The sequence below is a fragment of the Toxotes jaculatrix genome, chromosome 24 (genome assembly GCF_017976425.1).
Source record: "Toxotes jaculatrix isolate fToxJac2 chromosome 24, fToxJac2.pri, whole genome shotgun sequence".
Taxonomy (NCBI): domain Eukaryota; kingdom Metazoa; phylum Chordata; class Actinopteri; family Toxotidae; genus Toxotes; species Toxotes jaculatrix.
This window is the reverse complement of record NC_054417.1, coordinates 9944576-9962221: the sequence shown is the minus strand read 5'-3', so window position 1 is coordinate 9962221 and position 17646 is coordinate 9944576. Positions and strand designations below refer to the sequence as shown.

The 17646-nt window shown below is 46.6% G+C and overlaps 1 protein-coding gene across 1 annotated transcript; it reads left to right on the top strand.

The window, feature by feature from the left end:
* The first annotated feature begins 29 nt into the window (after window positions 1–29).
* abcc4 (ATP-binding cassette, sub-family C (CFTR/MRP), member 4) lies at window positions 30–16237 on the top strand. Its single transcript, XM_041032631.1, has 31 exons — window positions 30–292; window positions 1324–1434; window positions 2875–2995; window positions 3280–3504; window positions 3852–3941; window positions 4650–4813; window positions 4936–5061; window positions 5457–5706; window positions 6195–6302; window positions 6880–6969; window positions 7088–7279; window positions 9050–9144; window positions 9634–9720; window positions 10453–10549; window positions 11407–11640; window positions 11783–11920; window positions 12087–12124; window positions 12225–12328; window positions 12410–12556; window positions 12694–12773; window positions 12859–13009; window positions 13166–13285; window positions 13383–13493; window positions 13729–13829; window positions 13975–14166; window positions 14257–14412; window positions 14679–14768; window positions 14975–15147; window positions 15247–15352; window positions 15568–15702; window positions 15803–16237. The coding sequence occupies exons 1-31, from the start codon at window positions 219–221 to the stop codon at window positions 15875–15877; spliced, it is 3981 nt and encodes a 1326-aa protein (XP_040888565.1). The 5' UTR covers window positions 30–218; the 3' UTR covers window positions 15878–16237.
* Window positions 16238–17646: the final 1409 nt, after the last annotated feature.

Below are 17646 nucleotides of genomic sequence, written 5' to 3'. Positions count from 1 at the left end.
TTGTCGGCATCCGCGGGGCGGAGCCAGTCAAGGTGCTGCTTTCAGGACTTTCTGGTGCTTCTCGCTCGCGTGTCTTCAGGAACACGTAAGGAACCTAGGAAGTTCCGGTGTCCGTGTGACAGATGTGAGCTCCGAGGTCCCTTCACGTTGCCCGGAGCAGCAGTTTTCATAAGGGTGAGAAAGTTGAACGGAGAGCAACGTGTTGAGTGCGGGCTACCATGGAAAAAATCGACAAGGATGCCAAGACCAACCCGGCGGCGACGGCGGGTCTGTTATCAAAGATATTTTTCTGGTGAGTCGACAGAACTTAACGGGGGGTTGTAAAAACGTGACCTTACCCGCACTACATTCAAATATATATCTAACTTGTTTACTTCTCAGTGAAATTCACCTATTGATAGACAAGCGTAAAGTGAAAACTAGCAGAAACCACCGCTGGCAGAGCAGCTGCCGCACACCGCTAGGTAGAATGTAAATGGGTTTTCACACGATTTCACAATTAGTCGGGGAAAGTTGTCACTGGGAGAAAAGTTTTGATTTTAAGTCAATAGACATCCACAGACACCAGTCCCCGCTTGTTCCCGCAATGTTTTCTTCAGTTATAACAAGTTAAAGAAACGTTTACAAAACATTCTTAAAATGTACAATTATGCCCTGAAGTATTCTAAATAGTACAAAGGTTTTTATACTAAACTGTGTAATAAAGAGTCTTTGGCTTATTTGGGATAATCTAGTCCAGATTTGACAGGTCTAGGTGCAGTGGTATTGGATCTGGACCTGGTCTGATGTGGTCTGGGTGATTAAAAAACAAAAGAACAACAACAACAACAACGTTGAAATCAACCTTTTTGCGTTTTCAGAAATAGCATAAAGGTTTCGCAAATCTGAAACTGTATTCTAAAGAGTTCTCAACCTCTCTAGGATAATCTAGTCCAGTGTTGACAAGTCTAGGTACTGTGGTTTTTGATTGGGACCTGATCTAATGTGGTCTGGGTGTGAGGAAAACTGAGCACTGTCAGTTAAATTAAACTGTCGCCTTAAGTGCCGAAGTGGAGGCTGTGGATTGTAATCTAACTGCAGCGTTGTTTCTCTGACTCATGTGTAATGGGAAAGTTGTAGTGCTATTTCTCAGTCAAAAACACAGACCACATTCATTGCCCTAGGCACTGTAGCAGCACTGAAATGGAAAACACAAAGTGCTCCTTGCTCACATTCGTACATCCGACAAGTGTTAATAGCTGCAAGTGCTGGAACACCATGTAGAACCGATGCTCTCTCTCTCTCCAAATCTTATACTGTCTCCTGTGACTGTTCCTCATTCAGGTGGCTCAATCCTTTGTTCCGCATTGGGTACAAACGCAGGCTGGAGGAGGGGGACATGTATGAAGTGCTGGAGGAGGACAGGTCGGAGAATCTGGGTCAAGACCTGCAGAGGTAGAGCGGCGCTTTGTCAAACCATGTTTCAGCATGTGAATAATTACCACAGTGAACTGTCACTGGTTGTGTTTTAATTTAGCGGGTCAACCACGTTCACACTACAAACACTACAGAGTTGTCACAGCTGTAACTTAAAAGAACTTCATTCAATGTGTCTGTGTTTCTGAAATTCAAGCATAGAACAAACTGAATTTTTGTGTTTTAGCCTATAATTACAAACTTGATGATTCAGTGTTGGACAAATGGCAAACTGTGTCTCAGACGAAGGAGTAAATATGTACATATGAAATGCGAGATGCTAAGAGGAACAAACATAAACTGGAGTTTATGTTTGGTTGCCAAATACAAACACCCACACCAAGTCCACATAAACTCGAGGACTACACAAAGATGCGCCGGTTGTGTCGTCATCTGTTAGTTACACGGGTGTTTTCATGGTCTGTTTTCTAGCAAAGTTTTTTTTCCCAGCGGTAGTGTAACAGCTTACTGTCAGCTGTTAAATTTACAGTGAAATTTGATTTTGCCTGCGTCTGAAAGAGCACGAAATCTTGTCTTTGAGGCATCACAGCGCTGTTAGTCTCGAGTCATTATTTGTTAGTTTATGTTTCTCCACAGCGGTGGAAACAGCCGAGACAAGCTCGCCTTTGAGCCACTGCGTAGCTAAAAGGAAAATGAATTAACAGCCGTGGCATATTTACACCAGTGGCACAACAATGACATGAAATTACTGTAAAATTTCTGTTTGTTTTTTTTTTCTCATTTCAAGTTTTACAACCGCACAAAGTCTATTTCTTTTTAAGTTAATTTGTTTTTGTTTTATTGTAGTACTTTACAGTGTCATTTACGTCATAACTGGATCATAGATAAATATTTATGTAATATCTGGAGGGATCTGTTAAGTCTGATAATATTCTATATTTTTCTTATTGTCCACAAATCCCGTGACAAAACACTGAATTGATGCTGCTAACAAGTACAAGCCTGATAAACGTTTTTTTTCTGTGTCAGCTTCATTGTTGCCACACTGTTGAACAGCATTGTAATAATCTGCAGCTGAAAATGTCCTGTTTACCTTTGTGCGCCCTACCTGCTAACTTTATTAGCCTAAATGAATTATAATGAAATGTGAAAAGCCAATATCTGCAGCTTAATACATTGAAATATACCAAATTCTGATCTGTTCACACTGAGAGCTTCAAGGATTAAACATGAGAGTGCTGAGCTGTGATCATCAAAGTGCTATAGCACTTATGTTGTTATTATTATATATTGCTGCGAGCATTATTGTCTGGTGAAAGGAAAGCATGTCTTTTATTATGCACTTAATCTGAACTCTGCCTCAGAGACGAGTCCTGACTCATATGGACGCAAAGCTGTACCTGTCGTTATGCCAAAAAAAAAAAATGCATCACCTAACGTGGCATCTTTACATAACAGATACTGGGATCGCGAGGGCCAGAAGGCTGCCAAAGAAATGCGGACGCCAAGTCTCAGCAAAGTCATCATCAGGTGCTACTGGAAGCCATATGCAGTGCTGGGATTCTTTACTCTCATTGAGGTCAGCATAAAGAAACAGACACATGATTTATAGAGCGGCAATTGTATCGGCTGGTTTGTCTGCAGCGTGTGCAACACGAAGCAACGGTAACGAATAATTCAGTGTGTTGATTTCATGTCAGCCCAATAACCAAAGCAGTGCCCTGATCAGATTTTGATCAGAAGATGCAGTGATTTATCAGTCATTCATTTCAGAGCCCAGGGAATACAATCATTCATTGCATTCACGCTGCCATTATCATGTCGTGACGCTCACCCTTCTTCATGTCTTTCCCCGCCTATCAGGAGGTCATTAAAGTGATCCAGCCAGTCATCCTGGGGAAGATGATTCGGTACTTTGAGGATTACGACCCAAATAACAAGACGGCTTTGCACGAGACCCTCGGCTACGCCGCGGCTTTGTCCATCTGCACCATCGGCCTGGCAGTGCTCCATCACCTCTACTTTTACCATGTCCAGAGAACAGGCATGAAGATCAGAGTGGCCATGTGTCACATGATCTACAAGAAGGTCAGTGGGAAGGCACATTGTTTGCGCTTGATAAAGGAGAACACGAAGTTCTGGTTAATTGTCAGGGAAGGCACAGTCAACTCGCACATCAAGGGTACTAAAGATCATTCCCGCATTCTTGTGCTCGACACAGTCTGCCAAGTTCTGTCATGTAATCCTTTAAGATCTGTATTTAGGAGGGAGTAAAGCCACAAAAGCAGAATACAAGTGAGAACATTAACGAGAACCTCTGAATGGGTTTGTGCAAACCAAAACAAATCTGAAAGACCTGTTTTTGAGCTCTTTGTGTGATGTAGGCGTTTGCGACCGATGTCGGTCCACTGACGATGTTTCCTGTCTTTTCTCAGGCTCTGTGTCTCAGCAGCTCAGCCATGGGGAAGACCACCACCGGCCAGATTGTCAACCTCCTGTCCAATGACGTCAACAAGTTTGATGACGTATGTGAAATTTAAGGCTTTTGGAAAAGGAAAGCACACAGGCTGCGGTTCTTGCTGCAGTTGCTGCAGATGCATTACTATCTCGATGATGGAGAATCTACGTGGATACGGACCGGGCCACGTAATGCATTACATGGAGAATGAGATTGTCGTGTCGAGGTTTAAACTAAAGGAATGTGTCTGATCTAATTTTGCAAGTCACCACTCATGTAAGGTTTAAGTTCCTGGCAGGATTGTAAGCTGCCAGGTATGAGGCTTTGATGGGGTAATGACATAAGTTTTGATTACGTGTGTGGTAACAGTGTCTCGTGTCAGTGTTGCTCTGGCTGTATTCACTCTGGCAGCTCCCTTGCTAGCGTGAGGTTCAGGCTCGATTATGCCTTCAGCCTTTATGGCACCAAACCCAGTTTGTGTGTTTGGAGTGTTGCGTTTCAGGTTAATCGGTGGGGTCGTAGCCTGCTGTGCAAACGCCACAGTTTCTTCAGGGGATATTGTTTCTTGGCAGCGTTTCCTCTCAGTCATACCTTGTCACGCCCTCGTGCCGGTTTGGAGAAAGTCTTGTGAAAGTCCCTGCTGACTGACTCTGCCTCTAAAAAAAAAAAACTGCCCATTAAAGAACGATAGGAGACGGGTGCACAAGCTTCTTCATGCCTAACATGAGCTGTCACTGTGAGTCAGATGTGTTACTGAGTATCTCATTTGTCCCAGGTGACGATCTTCTTGCACTTCCTGTGGGTCGGGCCTCTCCAGGCGGCCGCGGTCGTGGGGCTGCTGTGGTCGGAGATCGGCCCGTCGTGCCTGGCGGGCATGGTGGTCCTCATGTTCTTGATGCCTGTGCAGACCCTGTTTGGAAGGCTCTTTTCTAAGTTCAGGTAAAAGCTCACACGCACACAGCACATGGGTTCACAACTTCTAATCAGGCTGATCGCTTCACGCTTTGTGTCCGGCTGTATTCCAGCAGTATTTCACTGTTATTTTCTACGTTTCTCCACAGGAGCAAGACAGCAGTTCTGACTGACAGCAGGATCCGCACAATGAATGAAGTGGTGTCTGGAATTAGGATCATCAAGATGTACGCCTGGGAGAAGCCTTTTGCTGCTCTGGTCTCTGAGGTCAGAAGGTAAAAAACAGTCCAGTGTTCCTCAACATTCAGTTTATAAGTCACTGGTCTAACTGGTATCAAAAGATAGTAACTGTTCTATCAGTCTAACTTAGAGTTTCCATACAGGAGTCTGGGCCTCTGTGAGAGCAATCTGACCAGTGTATTGCAGGCACAGCTACCTGTTCGACCATCCACAGCTCCATTGCTCCTACCACATGTAGCCGGGCTCTGCTAAAGGCCTCACACCTCTCGTTTGCGTGTGCTGAGTTAGGAGTTTCATCTCAGGCTTAAGGGCAAACCTTAGTAGATTCACGTGCTTCTAATACAGGCCAACTGTTGACTATTATAGAGGCAGTTTGAGAGCGCATGTAGTCCACATGTGATGTCAAGTCACGTGAAGTCTGTCTTTTTAGGAAGGAGATCTCCAAGATCATGAAGAGCTCCTACCTGCGAGGTCTCAACATGGCCTCCTTCTTTTGCGCCAGCAAGATCATCGTCTTCATCACCTTCACTCTCTACGTGCTTCTGGGAAATACCATCTCAGCCAGTCGCGTGTTTGTGACGGTGTCGCTCTACACCGCCGTGAGACTCACCGTCACGCTGTTCTTCCCCAGCGCCATCGAGAAGCTGTTCGAGAGCCGCGTCAGTATCCGGAGAATTCAGGTGGGGTCCTTTTAAACATCAGAGTTCAGTTCGCCAAACTAAACCTGTCGGAATTCGTGTTCAACAGTCGGAACTGTGCGTTTTAAGCCGTGCGTGTGAAGTTGATCTCTGTCCAGTTATTTTGCTGATATGAAGGTTCAGGGTGCCGGTGACTCATCACTGAATCCAGTCGCTGCCTCTCTGCCATGGCATCAAGTAGAATTTCCTGTCCCTTCCACACCTTTTCTTTTGTTTCTCTCTTAAACATATGATCATCTTGAAATGTAGTTTTCAACTTGTTAAACTGACAGTTATAAAATAAAACATGAACTAATGATTTACCTGATTACTACAGAAGAAGGCTCCATGGAAAATAAGTCCCTAGCATTCACGTGTACACGTTACATAATACTTGCGGAGGCAATAATGGAAGCGATTTAAAGTTTATGACTGATGGGATTAAGTAAGACTCTAAGTAAGCTTGGCTCTTTATTTTTTTTATTGTCCAGGAGTTCTTGATGCTGGAGGAGATCACAAAAAGTAGCGCTACACTGGCAAAGGAGGACAGGAAGGACGCCTCTGTGGAGATCCAGGACCTCATCTGCTACTGGGACAAGGTCTGCACTGGTTTCTAAAAACCCAATAGATAACATGTAGGCTGTTGGAAACGGCAAAAATGATTAGTCTGTCAAAGGTAGCATTTTTCAGACTGTCTTTCAGTCTTTGTCCTCTCGGGTTCCTCAGAATTTAGTAACTCTCGGCCACCGTCTCGAGCACAGTTTGGTCCTCTTTTGTGGGCGCACGGTCAAGAAGTGGGAAGCTGTTCAAAAACCGGGATCCCTGAAGTCGCTTTGAGGGCTGACTAACTCTCCGTTGTCTTAGATTATCTCATGTTGGGAATAATACAAAAATGCCCACCTCCCACATTCTCAGACATGACAATGAGGAGGAAAGCATTGTTTCACATTTTGGGGAATACGGTGATCTGAGTACGCACAGCAGAGCGTACAACTGAAACCTTAAGAATATGAAGCCTTTAGGCCGCAGGTAAAAATAAAGAGCTCTTTAGTCTTCAAAGGTTTAAACTGCTTATTTCAATTGGGCGTACTTTATTCCAAGTATGCTCTGTGCTGCTGGTAACATTTAATTTTCGGCCTTATTATGACGTTGAAATATGTTGTGAATCCCTTACAGAGTCTGGATGCTCCGTCTCTGCAGAACATCTCCCTCAACCTAAACTCAAATCAGCTGTTGGCCATAATAGGACCAGTGGGAGCCGGAAAGGTCAGTCGTGGACACGTTTCACTCGTCATGCGGACTAGTTAAGGTGGTTTGTGTCCATTTGTCGTACCTCGTCAGTCGGCTCACATCAGCTTTCTTTGTTTCCCTCGTGTCCGTTCAGTCCTCCCTGCTGAGCTCCATCCTGGGAGAGCTGCCTAATGAAAAGGGTGTGCTGAAGGTCAAAGGTCAGCTCACCTACGCCGCCCAGCAGCCCTGGGTTTTCCCCGGAACCATCCGCAGCAACATCCTGTTTGGGAAAGAGCTGGACGTACAGAAATACGAGAGAGTCATCAGAGCCTGCGCTTTGAAGAGGGTGAGTTACTTGAGTTATTGCATTAGAAATTCTCGAAGGACTTCACGCCGAGCCAACGTGCGCCGGAAGAAAGAGGGCGGAACAAATAATAAATCCAGGCAGGGCTCTCGATCGCAATCCATTACCGCTACGCCATCAGATAAGGAGCAAAATATTAAATGTAAGCCGAGATATAAATATTTGCGGACACATTACGAAACAGCAGCAGCGTCAACAGAGGGAAGCTAACGAGATAAGATAAAGTGATTGATTTCCACTAATTGCATTCATTGCGGCTTTGTGGTTTTTCATGTAACTATTTATGTGATTGTGAAAGCAGTAAAGTTGATTTACGCCACTATTTTCACATCAGCACCTTTGTATGTTAATGCTTTAGACAGTTTTCTCAATGAGCCTCTCACCCTGGGACGTGGCGTCGTATTCAAACTGTATTTCTTGCCAAATTGTGAGCAGCTGTGGTTATTTGACACGAGAAATTTCTGTGTGACTGTATTTCAGAGCTCCAATCTACTGTAAATAGGTGCTCATAATGCCACAACTATTTCCTTTTCTCTATATCATCAAGACATTGTTATGTTTTAAAATCAATGTGGTTTTGATTGCGGGACCACAAAGAATGGCGGCAGCCGCGCTCTTAAGTAATAGGAAAAACAGAAGCCACATTAGCTCTAAAATCCAGCGGATCCTTCCGTCTTTATCAGCACACCTGACAAATGAGCCTCAGGCAGCAGCTTGATTTTCTTGCCTGTGATGTCACTTTATGTGAACTGTAGCATGAAACTCCACAGACTGTCATGGACTTCCTCAGGCTGCTTTGTAACTTTAAGTGTTTGCACGTTTCTTTATGGATTTCGGGTCAGTGAGATCTCCATCTGTGAGACTCTTATCCTTAACCGTGCGGGTCAGTCTAATCTCTGTGTTGTTAGTGTGCTAAAGGCTCATTCACTGCTTCCTTTGGGTCAGAGCTGAACTCCTAAGACCTTGGTCATAACTGCATATCTTAAGATACAAGATACCAGTTGGTCAGTCAGATGTCTGAGTGTGAACTATGATTGCACTTAACTGTCAGTATCTGTGCCCTGGCAGGAGCAGGTTACTGAAGCAGCGTCCTAATTAATGAGTTACTCGTGAGTCGTGCCACGCGGTGCACTTTTAACCGAGCAGTATGAACTTTAACTTTAGCCAAATAAAAGAAAACAGCACTGCGGAATAAATTCGGACCAAACACATCCGCTGCATTTGATGGGACCTATTGTGGTGGTATTGCATGCCACACACACACACACACACAGAAACACACAGTCTCTCTCACTTAATATGTGACTTATCTATATACCATAAACCAGGTTCATCTCTTTATATGCTGTTATATAATGCGCCTGTCAGCTCTCGTGTCAAAACAGCAATGTGCTGAGTCACACACGCCGGTGAGTGACTCAGCTTATTTTCAGCTTGTGTAATGATTGCCCCCGTTTTCTTACTTTGTGCAATGGAGTAACCGAGTTTCGACAGACCTGTCCTCTTCACAGGTTTTCTAACTGTTTGTACATGTGCGCAGACTATAGGATGTATTAGCCGATCCATCGATGAGCGCATGTGGGAAAAAATGTGGGAGAAAAGAAATCGCAATTCTGTAAAGTCCAAGAGGAGACGTTTTAATTTGTCGTTCAACATTCAAAGACATGACACTTTACAGTCTGGACATAGGACAAGTGCATTATTCACGTTTGAGGTAATAATAACAAAATGTTGTGGTGTCCTTTTGCACAGGACTTGGAGCTGCTCCCGGACGGAGACCAGACACTGATCGGAGACAGAGGAGCCACACTCAGTGGGGGACAGAAAGCTCGTGTCAACCTGGCAAGGTAGTAGGACAGGTTTAAATCAGACCTGTTTGTGAGGGAAGTTGTGTAGAAAGGAGGATTAGATAAATAGTCCCTTTTGTAATTATGAAAAGGATGAAATTGTATGATATAAGAATGTGAGATATATTTGCCCTCTGAGCTGTAGAGTCTGGATCTGCTGCTGTGGATCTACTGCCCCCATTACTGGTGCCATTCATTGTCATTATTAGTCTTGACCATCATGAGTTCTTTTGTTGTTGTTTGTATTGCTATTAGTCCCATTACTAATCATGCTACTGTCCTCTCATTACTTTTAATCTTGCTGTCTTCATGAAACCTGCATTGTCCCAACTTCTCTTTCCTCTTCTCTTGGCCCCTTCAAGTGCAGCTCTTGCGGCGTCTCTGTAGATAATATTAGAAAGAGTATGCAATTACTCTTTCTGCAAGTAAGAAAAACAAACGGCGTTCCACGTGATTAGCGGATGCTAACAGAGTCGTGTGTGTTTTCAGGGCTGTGTATCAGGAGGCAGACATCTACCTCCTGGATGATCCTTTAAGCGCTGTGGACGCTGAGGTCGGGAGACACCTCTTCGAACAGTGAGTGACTTTAGATTGAAACATGTTTGAGGAATGAACTGCAGTGCTCCGCACATGTGACCCACCCAGTTTGTTGTGTGTGTGTGGTTGTATTGTTTCCATACATCCATCTACATGTTTGCATATACAGATATTTGAGCAGCCGATTAAGGTCCCATGTACTGGCGGGGGGGGGGGGGGGGGGGGGGGGGGGGTTATTAGATGTACCAAAGTGCCAAACAGGAACATGCTGGGGTGTTTTGGTGAACACTCCCCCCTGAAGAGTGCTTCAAAGCTGGAGCGGAAAGCCTCCGGTGTCCGATCACAGCGGGACAAAGTTCCCGTAAAAAGAGGAACGGAAACGTATGTGCATTGTTACTGTACGTGATGTTTTCAGCTGTAGTTTACCGAGCGATGGCTATCAGCAGCGGCCCATTAGTTAAGACCGTTGTTCTATCGCTTGGTAACAAACTGCATCTCAAGTGAGAACAGACAAAGATTAAGGAACTAAGAACTAAGGCAGGAAGAGGTGCGGTGCCGCTAGTGTCAGACAGACAATTGGACTTGGCCCCACTCTTCCTCTTGGATAATACAGCCCCACAGACCATTACATAACTAGTGTAATAAGGCATTTGAAGGCACACAGAGCAAGTGGATGTGAAAATGTGTTGTAATTGTAAGTGTTTACTTTGTTAGAAAGACGGGTGTGGACGAGTGCTGTAAACTGACACCATCTTTACCTTTATGTGTCAGGTGTATCTGCGGCCTGCTGAGGAACAAGCCTCGTATCCTGGTCACGCACCAGCTGCAGTACCTGAAAGCGGCCAGCGAGATTCTGGTCCTGAAGGAGGTTGGTGCGCAGTCAGATCACCATGACCCATGTCCATATTTCACTGCGTGTACGGGGATGTACACTCTCACAAAACACATGCAACTTGTGAATGTGGACAGCACATATTTATTTTAGCTTTTAACCCACTGGGCACTGTGCATGAACCGCCTGTACAGTCAAATAAGCGCTAATGTGTTATCTCCAACAGCTGCTTCAGGCTCTTTAATCAGGTCTGTGTCCAGGGAAATGTTGTTATTACTCCTGACAGCGTTGTGTAACATCGCCTCCTGTACAAATCCCTTCAACCTTTCATGTGACCGTCTCATCCCATAGGACCGCTCTGCTTCAAAAAGACATTTGTTTTAGCACCAAACTCACGTCAAACCATTCCTCCTTTGTCTCCGTCACCTCAGTAGCACCTGTTACTATGTTCTTGTTGTTTGTGTGGGGTCACATTAGATGAGACGGCTGACACTGACTGGAGCTGAGCAGGAAGATTTACAAGGCAATTTTTTGGACATTGATGATACAGAACATGAACAGAGGACAGAGGACATTTGTGGTCCCCAGAACGTCCATACTAAATTTTTAAATCAAATGGAAAGTTTGTCATGAACTGTGATAGGACTACTGAAGTGGTTTGGGAGCTGTCCTCTAGCACCACCCTCAGGTCAAACTGTCACTTTGCACACAAGGGATCACCTCATATAATGAGTGGACAGACTGCAGGGGTTGTATTTATTTGAAAGTGTTTCCAAATGTCAGTGCCAGTATCTCTGTATAAAGACGTGTCTTAAACGTAAGCTTGAAACTTTATGTAAACACGAGAATAGATGCGCATTGTGTTCTCACTGTGTGTGTGTGTGTGTGCTCAGGGTCACATGGTGGCAAAGGGAACGTACACAGAGCTGCAGCAGTCTGGACTGGACTTCACCTCCCTGCTGAATAAGGAGGACGAGGAGCAGCAGCAGCAGCAGCAGCAGCAACAGCAGCAACCACAGCAGCAGCCTCCTCAAGACATCGCCGCCAGAAACAGAACTCTGTCTCAGAACTCAGTGCTCTCTCAGACCTCCTCCGTGCACTCGGTCAAAGACGGAGACCACTTACCGGTCAGTACATTGTCTGTCTTCTCTGATCTTTTAGACTCAGATCTTCACCGCACCAGGGTCTCGTCAGTCTGTCTGAAATATTGTTCTTAATTGTGCACTCACAATGCTCGTCCGGTTGCGTTAATCCACATTTTCCTGGCAGGCGGAGCCGGCGCAGACGTTGGTGGAGGAGAGTCGAGCTCAGGGAACCATCGGTGCACGTTTGTACATCAAATATCTGAGAGCGGGAGCCAACGTCGTGACTCTGCTGTTTGTGATACTGGTCAACTTTTTGGCTCAGGTAGGGAGAGTCGAAATCATTTCACATTGCTCTCATTTGACTTTGTAAGGGTTGGAGAAAGTGTGGACAAAGCAACGGCATTAGAAGTATGAATCTTAAAAGGCAATTGGGTACATGGTACATCTGACAGTGTCACTGTCCCCAAATGTTCTTTTTCCTCTTCCAGGTCGCATACATCATGCAGGACTGGTGGCTAGCTTACTGGTCAGTAAAATATCCTTTGAAGAGAAGGAAATGTCCTCTGTGTCATATTTGTTTTTCCTTTCTCTCTCGATTTTAACCGTGCATCGTTCTGACGTATCAGGGCCGACGAGCAAGAGAAGCTAACAGCCAACGGCACCGTCGTCCAGAACGGACAGAACGTCACTCAAGAGCTGGACAGGGATTTTTACCTGGGTGTTTACGGAGGTAATGTGTAAACGTGGGATTTCGTTTACTCTGGGATTTTTCGGCGAGGAAAAGGATAACACGCTGCTGCTGTTTTTACAGGTTTGACTGCAGCCACCATCATATTTGGCTTCGCCAGGAACCTGGTCCTGTTCAACGTGCTGGTGAGGTGCGCACAGTCTCTGCACAACCGCATGTTTGACGCCATTCTCCGAACGCCCGTGCGCTTCTTCGACATCAACCCTATCGGTGAGCGAGAGGCATCCATGACATGACCAAGGAAGATTGTTAAGGCTCAAATATTAGTCACTGTAGTCCAAGGTTGTCTGCAGATGGCAAAAAGGGAGGGGTCAAGTCTTTGACATTTGTCCCCTGTGTCGCCTCAGGAAGAGTACTGAACAGGTTTTCGAAGGACATCGGCCAGCTGGACTCGAACATGCCGTGGACTTTTGTGGACTTCATTCAGGTGAGGACGCATCTCCTCACCATCTTCGAGCAAGCCAGATGGCTTGAGGTAGTTGCGCAACCCTCGTATTTCTTTCTCGGAACAGGTGTTCCTGCAGATTCTTGGGGTGATCGCCGTGGCGGCGTCGGTGATCCCCTGGATCCTCATCCCTGTGCTGCCCCTCCTCCTCGTGTTCCTCTACCTCCGTCGATACTTCCTGCAGACCTCCAGAGACATCAAACGCCTCGAGTCTACCAGTGAGTGTCCCGCGGCGCAACGGCGGCATGCACGGAACGTAGCGCGGCCGCTCGTCCCGTTTTTTCATTTCCACGTCCTCCGTACTCGGATTTGTTGTCATTTGCTATAATAACTACCCCTCTGTCCGTAATATCTGTTTGCTTCGCTTCCCGCAGCTCGGAGTCCGGTCTTCTCCCACCTGTCATCGTCCCTCCAGGGTCTGTGGACGATCCGAGCCTTCGGAGCCGAGGAGAGGTTCCAGAAAGCTTTTGACGCCCATCAGGACCTGCACTCGGGTTCTCTACCGCTTTTAGCTTCCCGAATCATCAGTAAGAAGCTGTCGTGAGTCTCGTCACTCCAGCGTCACTAACGTATTTTCCTCATCCCGAACAGAGGCCTGGTTCCTGTTCCTGACCACCTCTCGCTGGTTTGCCGTCCGTCTCGACGGCATCTGCTCAATCTTTGTTACCGTCACCACGTTTGGCTGCCTGCTGCTGAGAGACCGTGAGGACGAGTTTTAATCTTTTAGTCTTACACGTTGGCTACATGCTGTTATACATGTTGAAATATTAAATGTAAATGATGCGTAGCAGGATTCTGTGGGATATGGGAAGAGACTGTAGATAGATAGATACTTTATTCATCCCCGAGGGAAATTCACACTGTATGCTGATGATTAGTGATCGAAAGATGGAAAGTAGTGAAAAGCAAATATATTATTTGGCCTTTTTTTTTTTAGAGCTGGATGCTGGCTCTGTGGGCTTGGCTCTGACTTATTCTGTCACACTGATGGGCATGTTCCAGTGGGGCGTCAGGCAGAGCGCAGAGGTGGAGAACATGGTAAGATGTTCATTCTGTCTTTCAAGATTTTTTGTAACACTATGTATTTCAGGAAATGTGCGATTTATTTAGGTGAGCGGGTTGTCGGTAACTTGCCGCAGTTGTGCGTAGTCACGAGCGTATATTGCTTCTCTGCTGTCTTCAGATGACGTCGGTGGAGAGAGTAGTGGAGTACACCGAACTGGAGAGCGAAGCACCCTGGGAAACTCAAAAGCGTCCTCCTCCCGATTGGCCGAGCAAAGGCCTAGTGACCTTTGACGGGGTCAACTTTTCTTACAGCGGAGACGGACCACTGGTGCTGCACGACCTGAAAGCAACGTTCAGACCCAAAGAGAAGGTGACTCGCCTTTGCCTTTGAACGCCCGAGCGGCGTCGGGTGGAGGCAAATCGGAGCCTAATCCGACGTTCTTTTTTTCTGACACGTCAGGTCGGTATCGTGGGGAGAACGGGCGCCGGGAAAAGCTCTCTGGTTTCGGCTCTGTTCCGCCTGGCGGAGCCTCGGGGAAAGATCTACATCGACGGTGTTCTGACCTCCGAGTTGGGGCTCCACGACCTGCGCCAGAGGATGTCCATCATTCCTCAGGTAAAGACAATAAGTACTTTACCGGCCGCGTAATGTTAAGCTTACACTTACGAACTCGTCACGATGTCCGTCGGTGTCTGGCGAACAAACCGCGCCCTGCATTTTTTGCGGTCGGTACGTCTAAATTGTGATCTTGCGCCAGTGTCCCTTTTGCAGTAGGTTTTCTGCAGCGTTCAGAAAATTCCAAGTGGAACTCATGTTACCTTGACCGTAGGAATTCTGTCTCGTACATGTGAGGTCGATATCAGAATCTCCCGCTCTTCCAGGACCCGGTGCTGTTTACGGGCTCCATGAGGAAGAACCTGGACCCTTTTAAGCAACACACAGATGAGGAACTGTGGAACGTTCTGCACGAGGTCAGTACCGAGACACACCACACGCATATCCCAGTCCTACTCATGAGAAGCTGAGATGAGTTGCAGAGAGTACGAATCCCTGGCCTCCCGCTGCCCCCGTCGTGACACGGAGCAAAGGAAATATGTCCCGAAGGAGACAGGGCGAAGGTACAATGGTACAATAATGGGACTTTGTATATTCTTGACAATTCCCTGTTTGTGTGCAGGTGCAGCTGAAGTCCGTGGTGGAGGAGCTGCCCGGCAAGTTAGAGACGGTTCTGGCCGAGTCGGGCTCCAATTTTAGCGTGGGCCAGAGACAGCTGGTGTGTCTGGCCAGGGCCATCCTGAGGAAGAACCGCATCCTGGTCATCGACGAGGCCACGGCCAACGTGGACCCCAGGTACGGCACAGAAGCGGCACAGAAGGTTTAAAATCAACGGTTTTGCATTTGTTTGTACCCAAGGGTAATGTTTTGCGTTTGTGCTCACGGTTTCCGCAGGACGGACGAACTGATCCAGAGGACCATCCGAGAAAAGTTCAGAGAGTGCACCGTGCTCACCATCGCTCATCGGCTCAACACCATCATAGACAGCGACCGCATACTGGTGAGTGTTTTGTTGTGTCTCTGCAGTGGTCAATTGTCAACACCTCCAGCAGTAGGTGACTCTGACTCTTAGACACGCAGGCTTTTAGCATTTTGAGTGGCGATCATGAATCGGAATGCTTCGTCGTCTCTGATGTTGATGTGTGGTGCATACAGACGTAATGAAAAAAGATCACGCATGCGGAGCCATAATCACACGATGGATTGTGTCTTTAGGTTCTAGACGCAGGGAAAATCCACGCCTATGACGAGCCGCACACCCTGCTTCAAGATCCCAACGGCATCTTTTATAAAATGGTGCAGCAGACGGGCAAACAGGAGGCGGTGGCCCTAGCGGAGGCCGCTAGACAGGTGAGTTTGACTCGCATTGTAAATACTCTTGTCATATGTCTAAGCAAGTTGTTGTTCAGAGTTTAAGTGAAACGGAGACTTACAGACGATGCGTTTCCAGGCATACGAGAACGGAAGCCGGCCCAAGCTCTCGAACGGGCATGCGGACGTGGTTATCTTTGAGACGGCTCTGTGAGAGCGCCGAGCTCTGGAGTTGACGCGGCGGAAGGCGAGCCGGCCCGGAAGGGATTGTCGTAAGAGCCGAGAGACACTATTTATTTTCAACGCTTTATATTTATCACGCATAAAGAATGCGCTGCCGAGCGTAGCGATGCCTTAGAAACACGGCTGCCTCGTCCTTTTAAAGCTAAAAGTGCCTTACATGAGGTTGCGTGGCCGTTTGACCGTGGTCCTGTTTAAAATGTCCAGAGACTTTGTGTCTGAGGGGGAACCAATGTAACAAGGGACCGAGCAACTGAGTGAAAGCTGTAAATCCAAATGTATTTTGTATGTTGTTGTTTTACCAAAAAAAATAAAAAGTAAAAAATAAAAGAAAGTCATCATTGTGAGAGCGTAATGTACAGAATGTAAGGTGAGTGAATGTTAAAAAGAAATCCAAAATGTAAGAAATCACAGAGGAAATAAAACAGGTGAGTCACACTGGGGGATCGTTGTCAAAAAAACAGAACAAACTACAGCCAAATATGTGGTCAATCTTATTTATGTTGTAGTTGCTAATGTGAAGTCTTGTAACTGCGCTTTCTCCCTGCGCTGGAGTTTTCCTCGTTCTCTCTCTGCAGGTACATCTGCTCTCGGGGCTGCGGAGTCCGGGTCGGCGGCTGCGGGGCCAGCGACTGCTCCGTAATGAGTGTGAGTGAGATGAATGACCGGACAAAGAATATTCACAAGTATCAAGAGTTCTGCTGTTGTTAGTGTTTGTGTTGTTAGTAGTGTAGTTACGTATTCAGCTATGGTTGTTTTATGATATTTAGTCTTGTTGTCATTCTATATGATGTAGAGCCTGCACTGTGCTGCGTTCTCTGTCCTTCTGCTCTCGATTGCCCCCACTCCTTTTGTCTCTTTGTGTCTCTCTCTTTTAGTCCAATTGGGCGAGGCAGCTGAGTCGACACAGCCGAGCTCAGTAGTCCACCGTTCTCCGCATCTGCAAAGTGTGTCGGCTGGCTTTACTAGTCAATGAGAAGACGAGAGTATCGGTCCTTTCAGAGAGTTTTACACATGAAGGTCTGCGAGGAAGTGCCTATGTTCTGACGGATGGCCCGTCTGCGGTCCCAGAGGCTGTGGCTGGGATTGGACCTGCCACCTCCAAAGCTGTGTGGAGGATCCATGATGATGCAGAGGATCCTGCCTGAATTCACTGTGTGGGTCAAGATCACTGTCAATGTTGTGATGTTCTTCCAGTGAATCCGAAGGTGGCTGGTCTCCAGAGGACGGCTCTTGAAGGCAGACGTATCCAGGATGCTTTCTTGTCTTTCTAGACTCCTGTTTTATTCTGCTGTTGTGTCTGCAGAGGGGAACGCGGATCCATAATCCACATGATGGATCGTAGAGGTTCCTCATCCCACTTGTACTTCAAACACAAGCTGTAACCCACTGTAGCTCCGTCCAGCCGTCTCCCTGCAGCGACCTACGTCAGCTCTTTGTCGTCTTTTCTCCTCAAGGCGTGTGCCGAGAAGGTAAGAGACCACACACACAACCTGCCCCGTTCCGACGGCTTCCTTTGCACGTTTCCCAAGGTTTTAATGTGCGGCGTCTCTGTGGGCAAACAATGTTTGTAAGCCATTAGACTCACTCCCAGGTCAGTGAGCAGATTCCCTGCGAGCTAATTTCAGCAGGGCTTGTAGTTGTCTCAAGTTTCCCTCATTCATAGGGAGCGGTCACTGGACTTCCACTGTGTGCTGGGCTGGTGGTCTTTGATTGGGTCTGTAGTGTGAAGTGTTGTCTTGT

What these genes read in the sequence shown, in the direction of transcription:
- abcc4 (XM_041032631.1), top strand. Translation starts at nt 219, where the DNA reads ATGGAAAAAATCGACAAGGATGCCAAGACCAACCCGGCGGCGACGGCG. An exon ending in TGGTCAACTTTTTGGCTCAG is followed by an intron (nt 11,921 to 12,086) that starts GTAGGGAGAGTC and finishes TTCCTCTTCCAG; the next exon opens with GTCGCATACATCATGCAGGA. An exon ending in TAGCGGAGGCCGCTAGACAG is followed by an intron (nt 15,703 to 15,802) that starts GTGAGTTTGACT and finishes ATGCGTTTCCAG; the next exon opens with GCATACGAGAACGGAAGCCG.